A 27228-nucleotide genomic window follows, 5' to 3' on the forward strand; every position below is an offset into this window, starting at 1 on the left:
TGGTGTTATGTGACTCCCAAAATCATTATGCCATGAGTGGTTCTCCCCATGTCCAGGGGGCGCACATTGCATACTCACTTGTTACATCAAAATTTCACACCCACGTAAAGGACATTCGGAGTGAGCTGGGTTTTAACGAGCCCCATTCATATACAGCGATACAAAATGCAGTGTAAAGTCTAAACTTGCTGCTTATTTTTAACATCCACATCAAGCACTGTCTGTAGCAGAAGACTGATTGCAAATCAACAAGTTACATTCCCAAGAAAATCAGCATGTAATATGCCCATTTTATTGTGGATTTCAGTGCGGATTTATAGAAGTGTTGTGTTATTATGAGATTGTTATTAGGAAATGTGGACAATGACAGTATACTTTTAGATGAGCAGATTTGACAATATTGGCTATATAAATCTCTTTGGGTATGCTGTATATACTTAAAATTCTAATAGTTTTTCAGAATTTTTAGTCTATACAGTAAACCCAAATTTGTAATGAAACAAAGGGACCATTTTATATGAAGAATATAATGATGATTTGTAAGCCGTGTAATATATTGTGTTCAGTTGTCCAAACTAAAATCTTTACCAAAATGGCACCCCACGGTCTCGCACTGGCAAATTGGCATTGAATGCACTTTTCTAATATTCACCCTTTTTGCCAAATCTGCACCACTTCAGTGATTATAGAGTTCGGATGCTGTTTAAGGCTATGTTCACACGTTGCATTTTGCAGCGTTTTTTTTTTTTTTTTTAATGCAAATTTCAAGCTGCGTTTTACAGTACCAGCAAAGCCTCTGAGATTTTAGAAATCTTATGTACACACATTGGTTTTATTTTCTTTACCGATTTAGAAAACTGCAGCGTGTCACTTGTTTCAGGTTTTTTTTTCTGCATATTTGCAGCGTTTTTTTATCCTTGGGAAACAATGAGTAAGTACAAAAACGCAGCAAAAAACGCAGGTACCAGTTTGTGGTGTGTTTATGAAGTTAAATCATGCCTTTTTTGGGGTCACTAAACTATATCAACATGTACAAGAGACAGTAAAAACGTAGCAAAAACTTAACAAAATAACCTGCTTTTTTGAGGCAGCTTGTTTACTGCAGAAAAAAAATGCATCAAAAACACAACGTGTGAACATAGCCTTAAGCCCACGTCACACACAACGATCTCGCTAGCGAGATCGCTGCTGAGTCACAAGTTTTGTGACGCAACAGCGATCTCACCAGCGAGATCGCTGTGTGTGACACTGACCAGCGACCGGCCCCCCTGCCGGGTATCACTGATTGTCCTGGAATGGCCAGGACAATTTTTTGATCACCGGTCTCAGGCTGGCCAGCACACATCACTGCATGTGGCAGGCGGGAGACCAGCGAACTGGAGCTGGTAACCAAGGTAAACATCGGGTGGCACTTAGAAACCCGATGTGTACCTTAGTTACCAGCACGCTGGTGCAGGGAGCTGGTAACCAAGGTACACTTCAGGTTTCTAAGCGCCACGCGGTGCCTAGAAACCCGATGTGTACCTTGGTTACCAGCTCCCTGCACCAGCGCGCTGGTAACTAAGGTACACAGTGGGTAACTAAGCAACATGCGTCGCTTGTTACCTGCGTGTCGCTGGTGCTGATCGCTGGTGAGATCTGCCTGCTTGGCAGCTTACCAGCGATCATGTAGCGACACACCAGCAATCCTGACAAGTTCACATCGTTGTCGGGATCGCTGGTGAGTCGCTATGTGTGACGGGGCCCTTAGACTATGTCTTGATGGTGTTGTGTGAAGCCTAAATTGACGCCATGATTGTTCCAGAATCAGTCTTTGGGTAGTCTGTACTTCTTGTGCAACCTCTTAAGGACACATAGATGCCAAAGATAATTTTGTCTTAGCTGATTTGCCCACCCTTAGGGCTCCGCCACACATCTAATTTTTCTCACTAATTCTGACTCTTTTTCCCATCTAAAATCAGCAAGAAATGAGCACATAAATATCGCATTGTTTTCAATAGCAGCCTGAGCTGCAGTTCACACAGTGCAGACAGATCTCTTCTCTGCTTCAAAATCCACATTGCAGAAAAAAGAGACATGTCACTTCTTGAGGTAGTTATGCAGATTTATCCCATTGAATGTAACACGTTTTTGTGCAGATCCGTCATATTTCATGTGATTGGCATTTAGTTTTATTCTCTTTATACTGTAATTAGCAGCTGGACATGCATGAACCGATCTCCATATTTTCTACTTCCTGCAATAGTCAATCATTAAAAAGGCATTATATTCTATTGAGTAACTATATAATGTCCTCACGATAGTTTTATATGACATGGCTTTATCATTGGGGATCCATACACTAGGACTCCTACTGATTCTCAGTTTGCAGTAGGGAGCAAAACTAACCCAGTTAATCTGCAGGCCATGATAATTTGTGGTTGTTCTCTATTGGTTAGTCTTAAAGGGAATCTGTCAGCAAGTTTGTACTATGTAATCTGAAAGCAGCAAGGGATAGGGGTTGAGACGCAGATTTAAGCAATGTGTCACCTATTAGTCTGTGTGCTGTTTATTTACAATGAAGGTTTTATAATCAGCTCACTGTCAATAAACGATGTACATAGAAAGCCTGGTGTGGGCGGTGTTAACTTTCTCAGCTCTGCTTCATGCTGCGTCTAAAAACTCTGTGTCACAACTGCTACACCCAGTAAACTAAGTGACATATCTTTGGAATCAGGGTCTCTTTTCCAACATTGTGCTTCTCTTAGATGAGATAGCAAAAACATAGTGACAGATTCCCTTTAAGGACACAGGAAAGTGCTCTTTCACTCAATTCTATAGAGAAAAACAAAAAATGAGTGCTTCTTTCATGTAAATAATGTAAAACTGGTGAATACCATTATAACATGAACGGAACTGATCATTATTGGCTGGTTTCTGAAGGATCGCTTCTTAGCAGATGTAGTGTAAGGCCGGGATCACACTACCGTGTGTGATGGGAGAAACTCGCACGAGTCTCTCGCATCAGCACCCGGCACTGCATTTGTGTATTAGATGTATTTCTAAGCAGCCGCAGCTCCGGTCCTGAGTGCCGGCGGCAGCGCCGGGTGTTGATGCTAGAGACTCGTGCGAGTTTCTCCCATCACACACAGTATTGTGATCCTGGCCTTACACTCTCTCCCGTCATAATGTTGTGATGTGAACATTCACATTTAGATGAGTTACTTGAATATGATATTGCTCTTGTTCAGGAATTAGATTTCTATTCAATAGTGTCGCTTTCAAGATGTTTGATTTGCTTATGTCATACTATCCGTTTTTTTTTAGCATTTTGTTTGTACGGCGCTGTCTTATCTGTAATGTAATTATTCTCCAATATTCAGCTCAGCAATCATGTGTCACCTGAAAAGACTTCAGCTTTACGTGAACTACAAGCTATTCTAGAACAGGAGCGGAGACTTCACCAAGAGGAGCACGACAAGGTGACAGACAGGCTGATTCAGGTATTGTGCTCCCCTAATCCACCACCAACCACACTTCACTCCTCAGAGAAATATAACACTGCAAAGCAAGAACGTCTACGTAGAAGATGGCTTTATCTTTGTTTTCCATGAGATTCCTCCTTTATGTGTCTGCAGTGTACTACAACAAGGCGTACAATGGGTGTCTGATCCTCTGATGCCCTCCACAATAATACTAGTGATCATTCTAGTAATGTATGTCTCCTCCGCTCTCACCTTCATGGCTCAGAGGGTTTAAAACCTTGGTGTCTAGACTACATCTAGGCAGTTATCGTTTATGCTTTTTCAACAATTGTAATGGTCATTTTAATATTAGACACTTGTTAAGTATTTCTACAAAAATTAGATTTATTTATTGACATTATGATTTTATAGTTTTTATTAGGCTATGTTCACACGTGGCGGTTTTTTCGCGTTTTCAACCGCGCGATTTTGCCGCGAAAACGCGAAAAATAAACATCCCATGCATTCCTATGAGATTCTGCAATGCTGTGCTAATGCTGCAGTTTTTACCGCAGTGGAATCGCTTTGTGATAAAAAACGCAGCATGCTCATTAATTTAGCGGAATCGCGGCGATCCCGCACCCGTAGGAATGCATTGTTCTGCTTACTTTCCGCATGTGGCTGTGCACACCATGCGAAAAGTAAGCAGAACATTTGCGGATGATACCCACGGTCCGGAGGAGAGGAGACTGTCCTCCGGGCTTTGGGTACCATAACCCTGTAAAAAATAGAATTTAAAATAAAAAATATTGTTATTCTCACCTTCCGACGTCCCGCGCAGCCTTCCCGCCTCTCTCCACGCTCCCGGTCCCAGTAATCCTTTGCGAGCGATGACGTCCGTTCTCGCGGGATCGCGAAGTCTTGCGGTCATTCACCCATCGTCATCGCGAATGACCCCAAGACAACGCGATCCCGCGAGAACGGACTTCATCGCGGTAATTCTCGCAAAGGATTACTGGGACCGGGAGCGTGGAGAGAGGCGGGAAGGCTGCACGGGACGCCGGAAGGTAAGAACAACAATATTTTTTCTTTATTATTTTTTACATCCTATCTTTTACTATTGATGCCGCATAGGCAGCCTCAATAGTAAAAAGTTGGTCACACTCGTCAAACACTATGTTTCACGAGTGTGACCAACCTGTCAATCAGTTCTCCAAGCGATGCTACAGATCGCTTGGAAACGCTAGCAATTCTGCAATCTAATAACGCTTGCAAAACGCTAGTTTTTCCGCGGGAACAATTAGATTTTCACTTGTCCAGGCTTGGAATCAAAGTCTACAGTCATTCTAGATTGTGCTTCTGAATCCTGATGATGCGTGGCGCACATGCTGTCAGGGTTCCTCCGGTATTGCGGGTGAGAGCGGGCATGTAATTTACATATTTGCAGTCACGTGCCGACTAGACAAGATTGTCTGCTCTCAATAAAAGTGCACTGAGAGAGAACGAGCATGTCTAGTCAGAATGTGAGCGGAAGGATGCAAATCGCATACATGTGGTTAAGTGGCCGCCTGCTCTCATCGGCAATACCACTGTAAGGATTCACAAGCTTGCAGTCATATTGAGTGGCTGCAGACTTTCATCCCAACTCCTTTAAGTTCTTTCTATGAAAGAAAAGACTAGAGAGAAATATGGATACACACACATTAATGATGCAGGTCAAAATAGTCTTTACTGAAATCATTGCAGACAACATATAACATTAAAAGACCCAGCACCACTGTGCACGATATATACGACAAGACCAAGATTATTCAAAAAGCAAAGCGTATATTCAGGCAGTGTGATACATAAGCCCCACTGCAAGAGCTAAGAAGAAGCTAGTGAGCCTAGTCTGACATACACCAAGCCAACTACAATAGCCGAACATCTATAGCCAGAAGTAATCCAACCATAGTCAGCATTGGTCACCTCTCAGAATATTAATAAAATTAGGGGCATATATCACAAGCTACCCAGGTAGTATATCGCACAATACATAAAGATAGATAATGTGAGCGACCAAGGTAACAGAAACCAGTATATGAGATGTAGTTAGACCTTAATCCATTAATGTTTGGTTCACCCTAGTAGAGTGGGGCCTGAGCCAAATGAGTATCGCCGATTCACACAGGAGCTTCCTCAGGGGTTTATAACACGAGATCCAATATTTTGTCTTTTAAGGGTTTTTACTGATATATGCTGTCTTTGGCAATTTTATTAAAGTCTTATTTTTACCTGCTCCTTTTATGTGTGTGCCTGTCATCTTTTTCTTATTCCCTGTTTGATAATTATGGGCATACTTCTCAGAAATATTATTTTCCTTAATACTGATGTTTTGGAGATCCTCTTTCATTTGTCTATTCGATACTAGAGAGCAACTAAGGCTTGTGCTGGCGTAAAACCTAGCCGTGGTCAGGAGCTAGCCACAGTTACATGATCTCGACTGTTGTGTCTCTAGACATAAGTGATGTGAAGGTGACATTGGAAGAACCAGACAAGAGGATGTGAGGGTGAAATGCATAGCAGTATGTTTCAGAGGATCAGGCTTATCACCCTTTCTCTGACTAAAAAGAGCGGCTCTCGGGGGGTTTCTGGGCAATACTACAATATGAGTGTGTGAGCAGCAGTTACTCCTCCATTAACTCATTGTGAGGGCAGCCGCATTGAAGTAAGGAGTTGTCTCATTAGGCTTTGAAAAAGAGCTTGAATACTTTGAATACTCTGAGGTCTTTGTAAGATTAAAGGGGTACTCCCATCTCCTATCCCAATATGTAGTATGTGTAATAATGTTACCAAATACCTCCAATTAGAAATGTAGTATAGTTTTCTGATTCACTATGTAGCTTACCCCATGTGCAGGGCATTGCGCTTAGGTATCCATGGTTATGACCACTCATATAGCTGGTTGTTAGTGGTTGTAACCATGGATACCTAAGCTACTTCAATGCCCTGCGCATGGGGTAAGCAACATACGAATCTTAAAAACTATACTACATTCCTAAATGGGAGGTATTGGCTAATATTATTATTACTACAACATCTACATATTGGGATAGGATCTTGGAGATGGGAATACCCCTTTAAGGCTGTGTGTGACATGGCTACTTTTGATGCAACACAGGTCTCATGGCCAAAGTTCGCTATGTCTCGCTGCTACGTCACAACGCAATACAAATGAATGGGGGCACGTTGTGACCCCTATTGTGCAGCAAGAGGCAAGTCACCAAAAATCAGACCCAGTTGTATTTCTTCTGATTTGCTTGTCACAGTAGCGCAGCAAGTGGCAATGCATCTCATAAACTAGTATACACATAGCAATCTTTGCCTGTGCAGCCTGTGTCATGGCCAAAATTGCCATGTAGTCTAAGGCGTAAGTTGTTTTTTACACAATATATATCAGTTTGGTGACTTATCCTTAAAATGTTAAACGTAACAGTAGTTTCACGACTCATAAAATAGACATTTACTTGATACAGGCAGACAGTCTATTTTTAAGGGGTTGTCCAGTTAGAAAAAAAAACTAATTTAATACAACCATATTTAGATTATTTTTAAATGCACATATAGTATGTATACATGTACATAGCCACAATGTTCAGAAACCCCCCCCCCCCCCCCCACTCTTGCATTGAAGTATCTAATGAGCCTGTGTAAGGGTCACTGTGAAGGGAGGAGGAGCAGGGCAGCTGTGACAACACATACTGAGATTGTGTGTATAGGTTTGTCACCTATCATTGTAATTCTGCTTCTACTGATAAGAAAGCTTGAGTAAATACTGTACTTCATTAAAGGACAGGAAGTATTAGTGTAAAAAACCCAAATGGCTAGTGTGAAAATTGCAAGATTTTATTTTATTTTTTTAACAAAGATCGTACAATAAAAAAAGCACATTGCCATTTATCAATATATATATATTTGTAACACAAAAACTTGATTTTCTGGATTGGTGAATTTCTGAAGATGGCTTCCCTTTAACATTTATTATCCATGGGTAAATATCGTGCCCTATGTCTGTGCAGTGTATCTTCATTGACCTCAGTTCTAACAAAAATCTGCTGATTTGCCTCCTTTGGCTAAGATATAGGAGATGGGAGATCATCCTATAACGGAAGACATTGGGGTGAAATCATAACCAAAGTGGGCATCACTGCTTACCCCAAAGCGTCATGCATATTTCAAATGACACAGTCAGTCTTAATAAAAATATAAGCCTTTTTAATGGGGGCCACAGAATATTTTACTCCAGAAATTGACTTTATCTCACTGACCGCTCTGATTAATATTAATTATGCAGTTGTGTGCTACAGTAAATGTAAATGATCACGTAACAAAAGCCGGTGATAGATTTGGGTTCTGCTGACAAATCCATAGGTGTCATCAGATATTTATCTCCTGCTGCAGAGTGGTGCACACCCTTTCTGCTCTTCAGCGTAGGGCAATTTTAGTAATTTAGTAGGTAAAAGAAAACAGTTTGACGTGCTCTCTATAGGTACAGTCTGAACATTGTGTTAGTCAATTTGCTAGAAATTACGCAAAACTTCAAAATTGCATGCTCAATTTTAATTTGGAACATTGCTTCCCTCCCCCATGATAGCACTTTGTGTATATATACATCAGAAATACCTGGTCACCACGAAGCCAGGTTGGGAAAAAGTTCCAGGCTAGGATCAGTTAACTGGCCAGCAGTGATTGGGGCATATGTCCATTGACCAAACTGCTAACTACTATAATTGTAATTGCATGTGAAAAGTGAAATACATTAGGTTGAAGAGGCAGTGATAGTAATTTTTGCTTTACATCACTCAGCTAGAAGAAGAACATCTGAAGAACATCAGGAGGAAAGACTTAGAGGTCCAGAGCCTTACGCTGCAGAATAAATTGGAGGAGAAAACATGGGGCCAGGAAAAGAGCGTTCTGCAACAAGAGCTAAGGAACTTCAAGCAAAATGTCTTTGTTCTGTATGTCAAGTTAAAGTGGCTGCTGGCGCATTGGCGACAGTGCAAAAGGGTGGAAGAAGAGGAAGTGGGAGATGAGTTATTGCAGGTAGATCATTAATATCTGTAGGGTTTCTCTAACTATTCTACTCTTTAAATGAGTTTTGTGTCATTTGTGTGTTGCCTTTGGTTCCAATGCATCTAGGATAGAAATTTACTGCAATAAGGCATCCGGAGTACCCGGAGGAAACCACACAAACGTGGGGAGAACATACAAGCTACTTGCAGATGTTCTCCTTGGTGGGATTTAAACCAACACCCCAGTGCTGCAAGGCTACTGTGCCAGCCACCGTGACTCCCTTTATTTCTTTTTTTTAAATTACTTTTAAATGTTTTTATTGATTTTACCTTAGTTTACAGAGGTTATAGCCATATATATAGATTGCCAGTTGTGCTGGATCCAAGTGTCCAGATTAAATAAGGTCAAAATCTGTAAATGATCATGGCGCCAACCAGTTATGAGAAGGGCTTCACTCTGCTGCTCACTTCGTAAATAACATATGAGTGACATCCTTCAGAAGAAGTTGAAGAGTGGTCGTTCATCAGTGGTGATGATGTGTCCTTCATTGTGATATAAAAAATAAGTTGGGAGGTAGGTTTGAGAATGTGCAGAGCGATAGGTGGTACCTTAATCCACATGCTTTTCAATTACAAACTCATCTGGTTTGTAGTGTAGTTATTTACTGTTTAGTTGAAAACTAAATGGAGGATCAAACTATACTTTTCATTTTTTTGAGATTTACAATAGTTGATATTCCTAGAACCTTATAATTCCAGGAGACTATTGTGCATATGTCATATTCTGATTATTTCAAGGTGCATGAAACTGCCCGATCAGCTGTACTGCCAAGCCTTCATCCAGGTCTTCGCGCCGGACGCACATCGGGCTGGAGACTTCAGTTTTAGGACACTTTAACTATGGATGCAATGCACTTATCTGTGGAAGCCCTAATAATGAGCCTTCCATCCTTCTTCCAAATGCAGAAATCTGTATGGACAAACATGAAATGCTAATTGTGCATCATGGCATTTGTTCTAAAAGTTATAAATTAGTGGGTGGATTCTTAGTTATGTGACTAGATAATTAATTGTGTAAAAAAAAAATTCCTCCTGGGCTCAGAAACACCCTTTAAATAATATCAGTGCTAGATAGTGATTACATTGTCGTCTTGCAAAGAATCGTTGTGTGTTACATGATTGCCAGAGATGCTCCTCAGAGGCTGCATGTGTCATGGCATTAAGGCTCCGTTACACTTAGCGATGCACCAGCGATCCTGACAACGATACGACCCGGTCAGGATCGCTGGTGCATCGCTAAATGGTCGCTAGTGAGCTGCCAAACAGGCAGATCTCACCAGCGACGTAGCAGCAGTCGGCGGTCGCTCTTACCTGTCAGATGGCAGCTCTGATGACGACTTCCTCCCGTGTCCATGAGTCGCTCGTCGGCGCCAGCAGAAAGCCGATGACGAGAAATGGACCAGGACGATCTCGCGCGATCAGTGATATCCAGTGGGGAGCCGAGTCGGAGGTAAGTGTCACAAGTAGCGAGATCGCTAGCGATTTCGCTGTTGCGTCACAAAATCGGTGACGCTTTAGCGATATCGCTAGCGATCTCGCTATGTGTGAAGGGGGCTTTAGGTGACTGTTCTAGTCTGAAGCACCACCTTTGTTTGTACTGAGATTTCTTTCAAAAGTGATGTGACCCGTTGATTCTTTGCAGGTTGATCAGCTAGACACCCTTCCTGAATTTGCTGCACACTTTGACTTCAGAGAAGGTGATGCTGACTTGGATGAAGTAGAGGAGGAGGATGAGGATGATGATGGAGTGTTTGCCTTAACAGATTATCCCCAACATTCCACAGCAGAGCACAGCCGAGACCTCAGCCCTCAGCTCCAGACAGCAGAGATACTCCAGCATCAGAAGCAGGTACTGAGCCGCTCCAAGCCTACAAGCTGAAACATGTCACACTGCATCTGCAGAAAGGAATAAAACAAGCAAGTTTGGCATATGCATGCCACATACATTATGTAAAAAGTCGAATTTTAGCATTCGTCAAGCTGGTATACGCTTATATGTTTTGGGGTCTAAAATAGCATGGTAGACCATGCTTGTCTATGGAGACAGGTTTAGGGGAAAAAATATACCACTTTTTTATACAATTCTTTTAACAGGGAAACGTATGGATGATGTGTGCCTGTTTATTGACATATGTCAGAGCCGTCTGCATCAGGAATCCTCTAAAAGTACAGTTGCACTCAAAAGTTTGCATACCTCAGCAGAATTTTTGCTTTCTTGGCCTTCTTTCAGATAATATGAAATGATAACACCAAAACTTTTTCTCCACTCTTGGTTAGTGGTTGGATGAAGCCATTTATGGTCAAACTACTGTGTTTTCGCTTTTTAAATCATAATGACAACCCAAACATCCAAATGACCCTGATCAAAAGTTTACATACCCCATTTCTTAATACCGTGTATTGCCCCCTCTAACACCAATGACAGCTTGAAGTCTTTTGTGGTAGTTGTGAGGTTCTTTATTTTCTCAGATAGTAAAGTCAGTATTTGGTCAGTTTTTTACCTCAGGATTTATAAGCCAAAATCGGGTGGAACAATCAGAGGGAAAGTATCATAGAAACACGTCACCAGCTTCTCAGTTTTATTTTTGTTCTTTCTTCAGTCTGCAAAACAAACAGGACATGTAATGAGTACATGGTCTATCTGTAAATATAACAGACAGAACACATACCTAAAGCATGCATGTGCGAATGAGACCAAGCACATGTGATCGGCTGAAGTCAGAGTGAATCTCTTAAGCCCCCGTTACACACTGCGATATCGCTAGCAATATCGCTGTAAAGTCACCGATTTTGTGACGTTGCAGCGATATTACTAGCGATATCGCTGCATCTGATACTTACCTCCGACCGGCTCCCCCGCTGGTTATCGGTGATCGCGCGAGAAGCTGCTGGACCATTCCTCGTCGGTCACTTCCTGCGGCGCATCCTGCTGTGACGACGAGCGACGTGTGGAGCCGGGCGGGAGGACGCAGGATCGCCGCGTCTGACAGGTAAGTAGCGATCCCCGTCCCCAGCGATGTCGCTGGTGATATCTGTCTGTTTGGCAGCTCACTAGCGACCACCCAGCGATTCACCAGCGATCTATATCGCTGGTCGGGATCGCTGGTGAGTCGCTAGGTGTAACGGTACTCTTAGAGTCATTGAGTCCAGGTGATCTATAAGGCGGTATGATTCACCTCACTGGTTTTCTGTTCACAGAAGAGAACACCTCCTCCCACTCTAAGTCACCAATTTATTCATTAATATTCTCTTACAAGACCCTTCTGGTATTACATCATATGGTGTAAAAAAGGAGACCTATGTAATTTTGGGGTTAACCTAATCCTTCTCTTTCCTGGATGATCCTCTTCATCATCATGATATCTTGGCTAATAGGCAGAACAAGAGTCAAGAGGTTAAAAACAAGCAGATAATCAGGGAGTGTTACTGATTAAATGAGATCATTTGTGGGTGTTAAAATGTAATTCTTTCCAGACTGTTTGCTTCATTAGTGTTTTTATATTTCTTAGAGTCCAGATATATAAATATATATTGTGGTAGATCAGCTCATTTGGCTGCACATAGAGTTAGACACTGGAATGCTGTCTCTTTAAATCTCACAAAGGTTTATTAAAAGTGCTGCATAAACCAATGTATAGTTGGCAAAATAAACATGGCCTAACGGATAACAAACAAAAAAAAAACATAGCATGTGGCAGAGTCCGTGTTGATGCGGGGATCTGCCCGCTCAGGAACAAACATGAAAAGGTTAAAATTTCCTTATTACGAGCACTCACAGCTCTGAAGCTCAAATCTCCAGGCACACCAAACTATGAATGAACCAGAAGGCTGTGTATTTACCTTCTGGGATCCATCCTGGGTTGGAGTTATGGTGAACAGCCTCCCACCCACTCTTCAGCTGTTCACTAAACCTAGCCCTAAACATGGTGGATTAACCCCTCGCAGCACTTATGCTCGAGCTTTTTCCTAGGTTCATATCACTGAAGCTAATAACCTCAGTGACACATATCTCCCCTCCAGTACTTGTAACTTTGGCTTTGTCACTACAATATATCTCCTACTACCTTTATAGCGCTAACATATTCTACAGATCGCTTATTGTTTCTCCAAATTCTCTATCTCAAACACACATGCAAAATGGCCAAGGTGAGATTTAGATGGGTATGTGCACAAAACTTCTTTTTCAGGTGAATTACATTCCGAAAAACACCCGAAAAAAAAATCTAAAAAAATGCGTGTATGAATTTTTATGTAAAAATGACTTACTGTTCATATATTCAGTCTTTACATTTCCAAAAACTCTGTGGTTAAAAGACGTGATGATCATTCTTCAGGTATTTTGTACTCGGAAGATGCTCATGCTTTATAATATAAGTCAATGGAATGCTCAAATGATGCAAAAGTGTTTTTTGAGCTTTTTTTCCAGTGTTTTTGCTCAAAAAACTACATGGGATTGCAAGTACCACAGGTCACCCATCCAAATATGAACCCCATAATTAACCAATAAAGGCCGCAGTGTTTATTAATGGGCTACCTAATAATTATCCATTTGAATAAATTATCATAAAAACAATCAAATCACATACTTAACAAAATTGCTCATTAAAAATCCACAAACTGATAGGTCTGACGATGTCCGCACAGCATACAACTGGGCGACCATCCAACTAAAAAACACCGCAACAAAAATAAAATATCCCACGGAGGGCGGATGGGGGAGCTGCTTCCATCTGCTTCCCTAGCTGGCACTGACACCCATGACAGGAATTCCGGGCTTGTAGCTGTTTTCTGATTCCCACTCAAAACCCTCCACCAATCAAAGGACTGTTATCAGGAACTGCCTGATCGGCTGAAAGAAGAAACTAGAATGTGACTACCCTTAAACCCCCTTGAAAGGGGGGCAGTCATGGCCGAAAGTGTTGGCACCCTTGAAATTGTACCAGTAAGTGAAGTATTTCTCCCATAAAATTATTGCAATTACACATGTTTTGTTATGCACATGTTTATTTCCTTTGTGTTTAATGGAACAACACAAAGAACAACAAAAAGCAAATTAGACATTATTAAAAAAAAAAAATAGGCACGACATAATTGTTGGCATCTTTCTAAAATTGTGGATAAATGGTTTTGTTTCAAGTATGTGATGCTCGTTTAAACTCACCTGTGGCAAGTAACAGGTGTGGGTAAATCTTTGCGTTGTGTGTCTGTTTGTGCCACACTGAACAAGGAGAACAGAAAGAGGAGAAGAGAACTGTCTGAGGACTTGAGAATCAAAATTGTTGAAAAATATCAATGATCTCAAGGTTACAATTCCGTCTCCAGAGATCATGATGTTCCTTTGTCCACAGTGTTCAACATAATCAAGAAGTTTACAACCCCTGGCACTGTAGCTAATCTGATGAACTGATGAAAGGTTGCAACACAGGATACTCGGGATGGTGGATAAGCAGAACATTGACCCCAAACATACTTCAAGAAACCCCCAGAAATGGATGGAAATAAAGCGCTGGAGAGTTCTGAAGTGGCCAGCAATGACTGGATCTATATCCCATTGAACCTGTGGAGAGATCTTAGAATTGCTGTTGGGAGAAGTCATCCTTCAAATATGAGAGACCTGGAGCAGTTTGCAAAAGTAGAGTGGTCCAAAATTCCAATTGACAAGTGTAAGAATCTTGTTGATGGTTATAGGAAGCGATTGATTGCAGTTATTTATTCCAAAGGGTGGGCAACCAAATGTTAAGTTGAGGGCGCCAACAATTTTGTCCTGCCTGTTTTGGGAGTTTTGTGTAAAATAATGTCCAATTTGCCTTTTTTTCTCTATTTTTTTTTTGTGTTGTTCCAATACACACAAAGGAAATAAACATCTGTATAACAAAACATGTGTAGCTGCAATCATTTTCATGTATTAGTACTTTCTTTTCTGGAACAATTTTCTTTTGACCTTTACTGTACATTGCATATATTTGGGGGGGGGGAATGGTTAGCAAATATAATGGCCTTTTGGAAAATGAATGGATCAAAAAAGGGAAACTTTTATGGTATGCAAACATAAGGCAGTACCACTACCAGCCAGCAGTGGCCAGATGTGATTAATATAAAAGTAATGGACAGCCTCATCAAAATCCTGATTAAATACATGTATGAGGGGCTAAAAATCATTTTGCAATTGGTTTTCATTTAAAAATTTGCATCTTTTGTCTTAATTTGTGGTCATAAATTAGCAGAGGACAGGTTAAAAAAACAGGTAAGAGTAAATTCTTCTATGATAATGTCAAAATGAGAGCTCACTGATAGATTTTCAGATAGCTCATTCTGTAGCCAGTAACATACAGTGTAACAGACTATAGAAGGCAACCAGTGCAAATTGTTTTATACAAGGCAATAGCGAAAATGATTTTCAGCCTTCAGTTAAAAAATGGCCCTAAAAGTGGCCAACCGCTCTGATATTTGTTGCAGGAGTAAAGCCCCCATTACACACTGCGATATCGCTGTAAAGTCACCGATTTTGTGACGTTGCAGCGATATTACTAGCGATATCGCTGCATGTGATACTTACCTCCGACCGGCTCCCCCGCTGGTCGCGCGAGAAGGTCCTGGACCATTCCTCGTCAGCCACTTCCTGCGGCGCTTCCTGCTGTGACGACGAGCGACGCGTGGAGCCGGGCGGGAGGATGCAGGATCGCCACGTCTGACAGGTAAGTAGCGATCCCCGTCCCCAGCGATGTCGCTGGTGAGATCTGCCTGTGTGGCAGCTCACTAGCGACCACCCAGCGATTCACCAGCGATCCTGACCGCGTCATATCGCTGGTCGGGATCGCTGGTGCATCGCTAGGTGTAACGGTACCCTAATTCTCATAATGTACTGGTGTCTGCGAGCCATGTCTGTTCTGATCAATGAAGTGTATTTCTGTGGTGTCAGATAAGGTGCAGAGCATTGAGGTGACAGGCAGTGTCCTAGTAGTATTGAGTCAGCAGGTAGAAGTGCCGATCCCATCCTACAGCATCTGAAATGGCTCATTCAGGATGTCTCCTGCATGTAACAATGCAGGTATTTGTCTACAACACTCTGATTTAGGCCCGGGTCACACTTGTAAGAAACTCGCACGAGTCTCGCATCTCAATACCCGGCACTGCCGCTGGCACTCGGACCGGAGCGCTCAGCTGCATAGAAATACATGCAGCCGCACACTCCAGTCCCGAGTGCCGGCGGCAGTGCCGGGTATTGAGACACGAGACTCATGCGAGTTTCTTGCAAGTGTGACCCCGGCCTTAGATATATACTAGTGACTTTCAGAGTAAATATCTTTATATGCTGTCAGTGAAATAAGTAAAACATAATTTATTTACCCTCTTTACCTTTTAGATTGAGTGAAACTTTCAATTGTATGTGACTTATCACATGCAATATGTACAAAAGAGACAATGACCCCTTTAAAAGAAAATGGTCTCACTGTCAGGAAGATCACTGTCTGATGTGCGGAAATTATGGGATTATGACAGCCAGCATCTCTTTGGGGACTGTATAATGGACATCTAACCACAAAATCAATGCAGTCCTTGTGGATACTCCATATATAAAAGGGCAAAACTTGATAAAGCAGAATTCATTATTAATGTAATAGCAGAGATGTAAGGGACTGGAAATCTGTGCCTGAACCTCCACTGATCAGATGAGTGGTTATAATAATATTATAGCAGATGTACACTGTATGGACAAGCGTATAGGGACACACCTTTTTGAATCATTGCATTCTGGCTTGTCATTCCACCCCACTGCCTCCGGTATATAAAATTCAGCTCCAGCCACGCAGTCTGCCTTTACTAACATTTGTGATAGAATGGATCATTCTAAGGGTATGTGCACACGTTGCAGGTTTGGCCCTGTGGATCCGCAGAAGTTTGACATGCGGTGTACAGTACCATGTAAACCTATGGAAAACCAAATCCGCTGTGCACATGCTGCGGAAAATTCCGCGCACATTTGCAGCGGTTTGTTTTCCACAGCATGTCAATTCTTTGTGCGGAATCCGCAGCGTTTTTACACCTCTTCCATTATAGGAATCCGCAGGTGTAAAAACGCAGGCGAAATCCGCAGTAAATCCATATACCTAATTTGGATGTGTCCGTGTGTCTGTGCACAATAAGTCATCCACAGCCCGACCGTCTGTCTGGGTGCAATGACTCATCCACAGCTCAACAGTAACTTAGGTATCCATAGTTACTACCACTAGCAGCTAACTGACTATATGCGTGGGCGTAATCATGGATACCTAAGTACTGTAAGGCCCTGTATAGGAGTTAAGTGACATATCTAATAAGGAGAAGAGCTCTCCCTGGTGACGAGTTAAGGCATAAGCCTTTTTTGAACGTTAGCCTGTGAGGCAACACTGTGAGCAAAGATGGATCAAATTGATTGCGCTGCCGTCACTGAATCACGTAGAACATCTAATGCTGCACGACAACGAGCAACATGCAATGCACAAAGCGATACACAAATTTCACAAAGACGAGAACAAGATAGAAGACGTGTCCAAAATGCAAGAGCCACTCGACGACGGCAAGTTACATTTGCCGCTAGAGGGCTTCTTAATCAAATTGATGAGACACATATTGAAGAGCACTATGCTGGCGAACTGACATTTCGATGTCAGTTCTGCCAATCTAAAAATTTCAAAGACGAATTGGTGCAGGACAAAACATTCCCTTCCTGCTGCAAGAGAGGGCGCATCCAATTATGTCCCATTGGTATGGATGATCAGTTAGTCAAGTTGATGAAAGGAGAGCATCAGCACTCCAATAACTTTATGGCTAATATAAGGAAATACAATAGCTCTCTTGCTTTGGCATCAATGGGAGCACAAGTAGCGCCACCTCCTGGGCATGATCCATACTGTTTTCGAATTCATGGACAAATTTACCACAGAACTGACCCATTGCATCCTGCTGTGGGTAGTACTCCCAAGTATGCCCAGATTTATATCTTGGACATTGAAGAAGCATTAAGTACAAGAAGTCAAGCAAGTAAAAAGTGCCTCCCAGCACTGCTGTCATCTCTTGGAGAGAAAATGAAAGCAATTAACCCACTTGCAAGAGCCTTCACAATGATGAGGGAATTTGAAAGAGAGGAAGAGAGGATTGCTGAATTAGAAAATTGCAATCCACTCGAAATAACAATGTTAATTATAAATGACTATAATGATGACCAGAGGCGCTACAATATGCACCAAGGTGCAATGAAGTAGCTATAATTTATCAAATTGCATTGGATGAGCCCCCATTTAATAGGGACATCAGAGTTCACCTGAAAAGTGAAAACCAAACAGCTCAAATCAGCTTTCGTCACAGAAAATGTGATGCGTGTAAACACGTACAGCACACGGATGCTGTCCGTGTGCGTTTTTAAAAGTCAAAGGGTTAACATTGAAACTAATTTTTCCAATACACGGATAGCACACGGATGGTCACACGGACATACGGATAGCACACGGATGGCCTACGTATCCACACGGGCACGGATAGCTCCGGTACCGGTTTTTCCGGTACCGGAATTATCTGGACGTGTGAAACTGCCCTTAGTATGTAGATTTTGAATATGGAAATTACATCTTCAGAGAGGAAGAGGGTTAGAACTCTACTGCCACCTATTGGAGGTAGTAATCCTACTAGTCAATACCAAGACTTACCACATGACTTAGGATAAAAACCAATCAAGTATCTCAATTTGCAGTCACGTGTTTCAGGGTGTTGATGAGACACCCAAAACACATGTCTGCAAATTGAGATTCGTGGCCCTTCATTTCAAGTAATGCCTCTGAAGAGGTAACTTGCATATTCAATTTCCCAAAGGAGCGTTGCATGGCCTATAAATGTCATTACACTGGCATGTGACTTTTCACAAGGAGAAACATTACCCCATAGATTTTGAATGGAATGTTAAGTGGTGTAATGTGTCGGTGCCCCAATGCTTTTACTGTATTCACATACTGTATGCATGTAGTAGATAAATTGCTCATATTAAGTTTCCCATTTGGTTATAAAGCCCTCATTTACACAGGTTTCCTTTTAGCATTTTAGATGATTTATGTGTATGTATGTTCCCTTAGGCAAGTGAAAATCGTCGCCTCCTTGGTGCGTTTAAGGGCTTATTGGATGATTTCCGCTCTGAACTGCGAGATGAAGCCACAGACAGACATGAAGTCCAACAGCGATTTGCCGAGAACAAAGCTGCTTGGGAAGTGGAGGAAGCAGAACTTAGATGTCGTCTGGAGCAGGTATGGAGTGCCGCAGCATACGAAGGAAACTGCTCCATGCATTGGATCAATAGGCTTACATCAGTTTTGTAATATATCATGGTGGGGCGGCCAACTAAGAATACAACCTATAAACTCTGCACATTGGAGTATTTTCCCTATATTTCAGATAAATGTCAGCATTTCAGATTCCACATTAGATACGTTTTGCTGAAAATGTAAAGTGCATAGAGGGCGCGCAAAGGTTTGTGCAACAGCTGACTTCTGTGTTTGGACACAATTAATGTTCATCTGCTCTCTAAGGCCTCATTCAGACGTCAGGTTTTCATGTGTGAATTCTCAGTATTTTTCACGCATTGACCTTGTACCTATTTTAGTCTATGGGGCTGTTCACATGTCAGTGTATTTTTGTGGACCGATCGGTCTGGAGAAAATCGCAGGGATGTCCAATTTAGATTAGCGTCATTGATCAAACTCGCCACTGTAAGTCCATGGGGCTGTGAAAAAATTATTAGCCCTAGGATGCCACCCGTGTGGTGTTCTTTTCATGAACTGATCATGCGAAAAAAAGTGATGGTGAAAACTAAAACTGTGACCAAACAATGATAAAAATCTGATCCCAGCTACTAATGAGTATTGGACCATTTTTTTTTTATATGAGAAAAATCTCTGATGTCTAAATGAGGCCTAAAACGAATCTGATTTCCCAATGCAGACTTGATACGTCATTAAATAGATCTCTCAGACCTGATGAAACCGGTGTCCTTACTTTGGGAAAAAAAGTGCAATCCTTTGTGAAAGTGCTTCTTAAGCCGGGTTCACACATGTGAGAAACTCGGACGAGTCTTGCAATGTTAATACCCGGCACTGCCGCCCGCACTCTGATCGGAGCGTGAATACTTGCAGCCGTATGCTCCGCTCCCGAGTGCCGGCGGCAGTGCTGGGTATTAACATGTGAGACTCATCCGAGTTTCTCGCATGTATGATCCCGGCCTTAGGTATTATTCTGCTTACAGATTACCTCATGTCTAGCGGCATCTTAATTGTTGAATAGAAAATATATACTGTTAATGTTTGGTGATGGCCACCTGTTATTAGTTGGCAGAGCTACACACTCACACTTTCTGACTGCTTTAAAGGGGTTTTCCTGCGAATAAAGTTATTTTTAATCAACACTGTAATCAGTAGATCTTGGAATAATAATAATTTCCACAAGTGGATGTGTTTAAATAAAATGTTCCTGTGCTGAGATAATCTTATAAATGTGTGTACTGTGTAATGGCTGTGTCTGATCGTATCACATCTCCTGGGCAAGGGATGAAACAAAAGAGATGATATAGAGAGTACAGCCCGGGATCACAAAGATTTATTTATTTCAGGTAAAACATTGCATAAAAACAGGCAGTGAGATGTTTTACCTCACAAAAAGTATTAGCTGCGATCACCTGCTGTAATGTCTGTATCCTCTCTTTTGCTTCCCCCCTCTGCCGAGGAGCTGTGGTATGATCAGACCATGTTCCTGTATGATCAGACACAGCCATTACACAGTACACAGCAGGGGCACATTTATAAGATTATCTCAGCACAGGAACATTTTATTTAAACACATCCAATTGTGGAAGATAATATTATTACAATATCTATTGATTCGTGGGAAAACCCCTTTAGGCATGTCATTTGGAGCAAATTGTACATCAGTCGAGAAGATATGAATTTTCCTTCTAAATAACCATCTAGTTTTCAGACTGTTTACTTCTTAAAAACTACTACTGAGATTAAGCAGATAAAAAAATGAATATGTTAGGACTTGAAAAACGAGGATGTGGCTGCCCACTCAGAAGTGCCTACAGGGAAAAGATTAGTGAGACAGAGCACGATTAAATGGAGATTACAATTGCGATTAACCTCATTTCTCTGCTTCGATCCAAAGTGCACTGTTCTAGAAACAAAATCCTTTCAGAAAGCCTGTACACGGTGCCCTCTAATCTCCCGCCTGTAATTATAGGAATTCTAGGGTGAAAGCTGTTTCTATCTACGGGTCTTATATCTTAATTTTTTACTTTACAGACAAAGCGCTAGACTTCCTGTAAGTGTACATTAAAGGGGTTATTCCATGATCTAGAAAGCATTTTAACAAATAGGTCATTATAGAATAAGCATTTCTACCATACAAGCTCTGTGAAGGTAGCACTACTGCCAGATTACAGTGACGCCCCTGCAGTCTCCTGTGTGACAGTGTGCATGTCCACCTGGGTATGCTTTTATTGGTGGACACAGATTTGCCGTTCTTAATCTTCCTGTGACCAGATCCTCATTCGACCAGCTGATTAGTGAGAGTCTCACTACCATCACCCACACGGAGCCTGAGAATGTGGGGTTAGCTTTTCACAGACGTCTCTCCGCAGCAACACTCCATGAGCTGTACAGGGAACTGTAAATTTGTTGCAGACTCTTCCTATTACACAGCCAAACAATCAAAAATTATATTCTATGTATGAACACAGCCTTAAAGCGCTCTGTCATCTCATTAACAAATAAATAAGATAAGCTTGTATTATGATGCAGGCTGCTAAATGTTTGTGTAGCATTACTGCCATCCATACATTTTACTTGGCCTCTTTTTGTACCACAAAGCTGTAAGGCCTCTTTCACAGTTCAGTTTTTTGCATAAGTCAAAATCCGCCAAAAGGACGGATGGCAGATCCGTTTTAGTACTGATGACAACGGATGCCACCCGTCCGTTTTTTTTGAGGGATCCGACAAATGAAGAATTTTAAAGGAATCGCAGCCTGGAAAAGGAGAGAGAGAGATCTTTGAGGATGGTGACGGACAGCAACTTTTGGCGGATCCGCAAAAAAAACGGATGCAACAGACGGCAATCCGTCACAATCCGCCAATAATGGAAGTCAATGGGGAAAAAAACGGATCCTCAAAAGAAAATTGCGGATCCGTTTTTTTCAAAACCTGGCGGATTGTGACTGATTGTAAAAAACTGAAGTGTGAAAGAGGCCTAAGGAGGAAGACCGGACTGCAGGTACCTGCGTCATGCCAGGTCCGGAACTGTCAAGGCTGGGTCCTGTGTTGCCAGGGGGGGAAAGAATAGGGGACCACCGGACAGGTCCCATGACCTGAGAGAGGGGGCGTGGCTAAGCCAGGCAGAGAAATGGAAGCGCGGGAAAAAGCAGTGAGTTTCCCGCCGGCAGTGAAAGCGGAGGTAGATGTGCGGCGCGCTCCGCAGCGTGAGAGACAGTGCGCGCCCTGCAAAGTTCACACGGACGCTCTAATAAGACAGTGAGTGTGCAGAGCATCGCCCGCCCCGGGGGAGGAGAGTGTAGTGTCCGCCCGGAGGAGATGGTGTCGAGTGCAGGACCCTGAGGTGTGTCCCCCATTACTGATCGACGAGCAGCAGCACACTTGTTGGACAGAGACTCCTGCAGCGCTCCCCACTTCTGCTGCACAGATTTATGGACTAGGAGCTCAGCGGGCAAAACCGGTGACCGCCCGTTGCCGCCAGAAGTTGGACCGTGATTTGTGGATTTCACCTGAGGACACCGCACCGACTGCTGTCGGTACTCCAACTCCCATCGGACTATATGTGGATGAGGACCAGAAAAGATCACGATAAGTGCCATGGACATATCGGACTGTCGCGTTAACCCTTTGTTTACTCCCCTTGTTACTATTCATTGTTTAATGTTACTAGCTCCCTGTGAGGAGACCATTGCTATCCTTTTTCTTGTTAACCAATTAAACAACCTTGTTATACAGCCTTGTTCTGCATTCCCTGCATTACTGCAGTCCCGCACCTGCTTATAAAGCCACTGCCCTGCTTTCATCCATCCAACCAGTTTGTGTAGGTGTGTACACATACTGTAATATCTGCCAGCACTATAAGTGTTGGCACTTCCTCTCGATAACATGCAGTTGTGCATTGTGCCTCTATTAGGAAGCATTGACTAATGCGATGATTGTCCTGAACTTTGTTCCCAACCCTTATTTTTGCCTATACATCGTAACACTCTAAAGACACGGACATCTGCAAACACAGAGAATAAGATCTGCCTCACTTCCAGTAATCCACATTTGCCTCTCCTCTGCCATAGACAGATTTCACTGTATAAAAAGCATTGGTTTGGCTTTTTTTTTTTGTTTTTTCAGAGTAAAAATATCATGCATATACATAAAATTACATTCGGGCTCTTTAAAGGGAATATAGCTTATATGTATTAATTATACTTATTACTATGTAAACCCAGATAAAGAATCATAATTTTTACTTCTAATCATTTTAATTTTCCCAGTTATTTTATTTTTTTTATAGATAATTGTGTTGACAGCCATCTTGCCATAGCTGCAGATCACTCCTGGTAAAAGCAGTTCAGAGAAATGGTTTAGTGCAGCCACATGGACATTGGAGCAAGTGTCTGAGCATGGGGGACTCTTGTCTGCATGGTCTTTGCCATATGCAGAAGTCATTGTGCAAGAGAGTGGGAGGAGGTGAGCTATGCCTTTCACCTAATAATGGCGATACCTGCCCATGAAAATAATCTAACGATCTCCACAGAACAAATGTCAGCCATCATTATTGAAAACTGCTACAGCTCAGCACATTTATTTAAGAAAAATATGTTTAGCATAAAGACTAGATGTCAACGATAAACTCATTTTCTAATGACGTCTTACTTTTTAAGAGCATTTCTTGTACTGGATGATGGTGGGCTGCAGCTATAAAGCACTTGCTGCCAAGGGGAGCCCCTTACAAGAGTGCTATGGAGTCATATGCTGTGCTGTCACCAGTACCAGCGCTGTCTGTCTGCAGACTGTGGGGGGATAGCGGGCACATCGTTTTATGCTCTGATTTGGTGCTTACATCCTGCTTGTTATGGATTGTTAGTCTGCATTCGATTTACTATTGAGTTTTGTCTTCTGCTCCCTGTAGCTTTTCCTTTATAGAGTGGAGAGCGGTGTAGTTGTGAGCAGTGTCCTTGATGCTGGGGAGCTCTGTGATCACGCCATTAGCGGACTCTTCTGATGTATACCGGTTGTGTGCTCCCAGTAGCAGGTGGTTTAGCAATCAGGACATTGCACCAAGGATTTTACAACTGCTACAGGCAATTACTTCATCCTGACAGGTTATATCATATGTCTGTGTGGAAGGAAAATGAGCAGGATGACTGCAATATCTGGAACACGATCACTGAGTGCAGAGCGGAGGCGCTGGCCACTAATGAGATGTTTGGGTTACAAATGACTAGTTTTCCTACCTAGATCTGGGAGTTTCCCGAGACAGTCATTGCGTCTGCACATAAAATTTTATCCCATTTCCTGAATTCTACCACTATTCAGACTGGCCAAACTTTTCAAGTGGAGGAAAATGTGTCATCATCATATATCTCATTTTACCTAAAACACAAAAGAAAATTAACCGGTTCAAATCCAGGGCATTTATAGACCTTCAGGACTGGACAATGTTTAGCCATTTTAATTGCATGTTTAAAGGGGCAATTCTGTTTCATACATTTAAGGTATATGCAAATGACGTGCCATAAATGTAAAGTAGGTGGAGGTCCCACCAATAGGACTTCCATCTATCTCAAGAGAACATACCCTGAGGCCAGTGGAGAGGTGGTGAGAAATGAATGGAAAGTCCAACCACCTCTCAACTGACAGCAGTGTTCATTAGCGCCCCGTTCTCGAGTCTTGGTTGGGCTCACATCTCCTATACACTTATGGAATATTCTGTGGATGTAGCATACATCTATACAATGGGAATAACCCTTTAAAAGCTATAACTTTATTCCCTTTTTGGATATTTAAAGGGAGCTTGTTATCTGATTCCTGCTGCCTGTATCTTGGGCAGCATAAATCAGAGTTTGGCTGCAATATTAAATATTCTAAATATCAAGTGGGCACCACTTATTAAATGTGACTTGTCAGTTAGAGTCTGACTGTGCTATTGCAACCGTGTACATATTACTCAGAAACGCTACTTTGAACAGTCAGCTGGAGACTGTGCATCTTCAGCTGACTAATCCAAGGTAGGTCCCTAGCAGCTTCTCCATGTCCTTGACTGACAGGTGTCTCATTATGAGCACACATTTAGGGAGACCTGACTGTCTGGGGAAGTAGGACAAGGAGAAACTGCTGGGGACCTTCCTCGGACAAGTCAGTCGAAGACACACAGTCAAGCCAGTGTGATTCATGCTGCATGTGGCTCATGCCAGCAGTAGGTTTTGCAACAATAAGCTTGTGAAGGTCTTGAGACAGCTCACTGGTTAAACCCATAATGAGATGTTTCTTGTGAGGTATCTTGGTTATGAGACACTTTTTTATAGGCTATCAGTTGAACCAGCTGGTATTATATTTCATTAAGTGGCTGGATTGCTTCCTAATTAATTACTAATAGTTGTCACGCGGCGGCTGCCGCGGACTTCCTCTCTTACCTCCCTCCGGCCCCGGCTCACCCGCTCTCCGGGGGTCACCTCTCTGCCGCACCGGCCGCTGCGGGTCTCGGCGCGGTCTCTCCCGGCCTCCCGTCCACGGCCCACGATCGCCTCTGTCCAGCCCCCTGGTGCGCGCTCCCGCTCCTCCTCCTCGGCGGGTGCGTCTCCTCGCTATGGCCGGGCGCGCGCTCTCCCCCACCTGAGGACGCGCGTCTCCTCCTCCAGCTGGAGGTCATGACCTGGAAGGCCTTCGCTCTCCCTATATCAGGCCGCCTCCTTCTGGAGGCGATGCCTGACTATCATTAGTACTTGCTAGTGACTCTGGCCGCTCTCCTAGCGCTCCCCTGCCTTTTCCCGTGCATTTACCTAGTTCCTCTTGTGCTTCCTCTCCTAGGTTCTGTGGCTTCGGTTCTCGTCCGTGTCCCTCCTGTGTCTTCAAGCCTTGCCATCCCTCCTGTCTCGCCAAGACGTGCCGTCTCTCCTGTGTGTCCGAGCCGTGTCGTCTGTCCAGTGCCTGCTCTTTGGATCTACCTGTCTGTCCGCTCTGACTTTCCCGGGTACCGGCTACCGTGGTGATAGTTCCCCGTGGGCCTGCCCCATACACTCCCTGTATAGGGGGTGGTCCACCTGGTCAGCTCGCCCTCGGGAGGTTCGTTGCCACGGTCTAGTGGGTCCACCCCAGGAGTACCTTACAGTATAGTCAGGCCATGGATCCCGCTGGTACCTCGACCCCGACCCAAAAGGAACTTTTGTTCCTTCGTGAGAACCAGGCGAGGATCATGTCGTTCCTCAAATCGATGGAGTCCCGACTTTCCTCTTTGCAGACCTCCGATCCGGGAATTGCCTCCCAGATCTCCGGCCTGCAGCAGGAACTGGCCCAGCAGCGCGACACCCAGGCCCATATTTTGAACTACATTGCCTCTGTAGATAACCGCTTACTAGCCCTACAGGCGGCAGCCGCAGTTCCGGCACCTGTGGCAGTTCCACACTCCTCTCCCCGGTTGGCCAAACCCCCACGTTATAGCGGAGATCCCAAACTCTGTCGGGGGTTCATCAACCAGTGCCAGTTGCATTTCGAGTTGGCTCCCCTACAGTATCCCTCCGACCGGGCCAAAGTGGCCTTTATGATTTCCCACTTTGAGGGTGAGGCACTGGCCTGGGTGAATCCCTTGTGGGAACGCGATGACCCGATAGTCTCCCAGCTCGCGACTTTCTTGGAGACCTTTCGTAAGGTCTTCGATGAGCCCGGTCGCCTGGTCTCTGCTACCGAGTCTTTGTTCTGCCTTCGCCAGGGTACCCTCTCGGTAGGACAGTACGCCATCCAGTTCCGTACGTTATCCTCGGAGCTGGGGTGGAACAATGAGGCCCTGGTTGGGGCTTTTTGGCGAGGCTTATCATCCCGAATCAAGGACGAGCTGGCAGGCCGGGATACACCCTCGACTTTGGAGGACCTCATCTCGCTGGCAACACGAGTTGATCTGCGTTTCCGGGAGCGTTCCCGCGAGATCGCCAGGGAGAGAAGGCCCAATCGTTTTTCTCCTCCTACACACAGCCCACCACGCTCACGGTCCTCCGCCGCAGCCGCAGCTCCCGAACCCATGCAAGTGGACCGACTAAGGCCCGCGGAGCTTCGCCGCCAGGACAGACTCGCTCATGGCCTTTGTCTCTATTGTGGCAGCGCCTCCCATCTCCTGCGTTCCTGTCCTGTGAGGCCGGGAAACTCCTCCGCCTAGGACAGGTAAGAGAGGCCTCCCTAGGTGTCACTGACACCTCTCTACCCTTGACCCTTTCTGTTGTGTTTTTCCTGGGCTCCAAACGTTTTTCGGAGTTAGCCTATATTGATTCGGGGGCTGCGGGAAACTTCATCCAACTCGAGGCGGTGAAGAGATTAGGGATACCTGTCAGGTCCTTGGAGGTTCCCCGGCAGTTAGCCTCTGTCGACGGTGCTCCCTTGCGCGAAGCCGTTACTCTGGTCACTGAA

General features: G+C 43.5%; 1 protein-coding gene across 4 annotated transcripts in view; it reads left to right on the forward strand.

Annotated features, from left to right (window-relative positions):
- Nucleotides 1–27228, forward strand: part of MTCL1 (microtubule crosslinking factor 1) — a 214989-nt gene that overhangs the window by 156654 nt on the left and 31107 nt on the right. For all 4 annotated transcript variants that reach the window (XM_073550944.1, XM_073550945.1, XM_073550947.1 and 1 more), the window contains 4 exons: nucleotides 3363–3482; nucleotides 8289–8525; nucleotides 10197–10403; nucleotides 18658–18825. In XM_073550944.1, coding sequence (XP_073407045.1) covers nucleotides 3363–3482; nucleotides 8289–8525; nucleotides 10197–10403; nucleotides 18658–18825 — 732 coding nt within the window. The remainder of the gene's footprint in view (nucleotides 1–3362; nucleotides 3483–8288; nucleotides 8526–10196; nucleotides 10404–18657; nucleotides 18826–27228) is intronic.

This window comes from Dendrobates tinctorius, unplaced genomic scaffold, assembly GCF_039654945.1.
Source record: "Dendrobates tinctorius isolate UK_male_01 unplaced genomic scaffold, ASM3965494v1 ptg000171l, whole genome shotgun sequence".
In the NCBI taxonomy this organism is placed as follows: domain Eukaryota; kingdom Metazoa; phylum Chordata; class Amphibia; order Anura; family Dendrobatidae; genus Dendrobates; species Dendrobates tinctorius.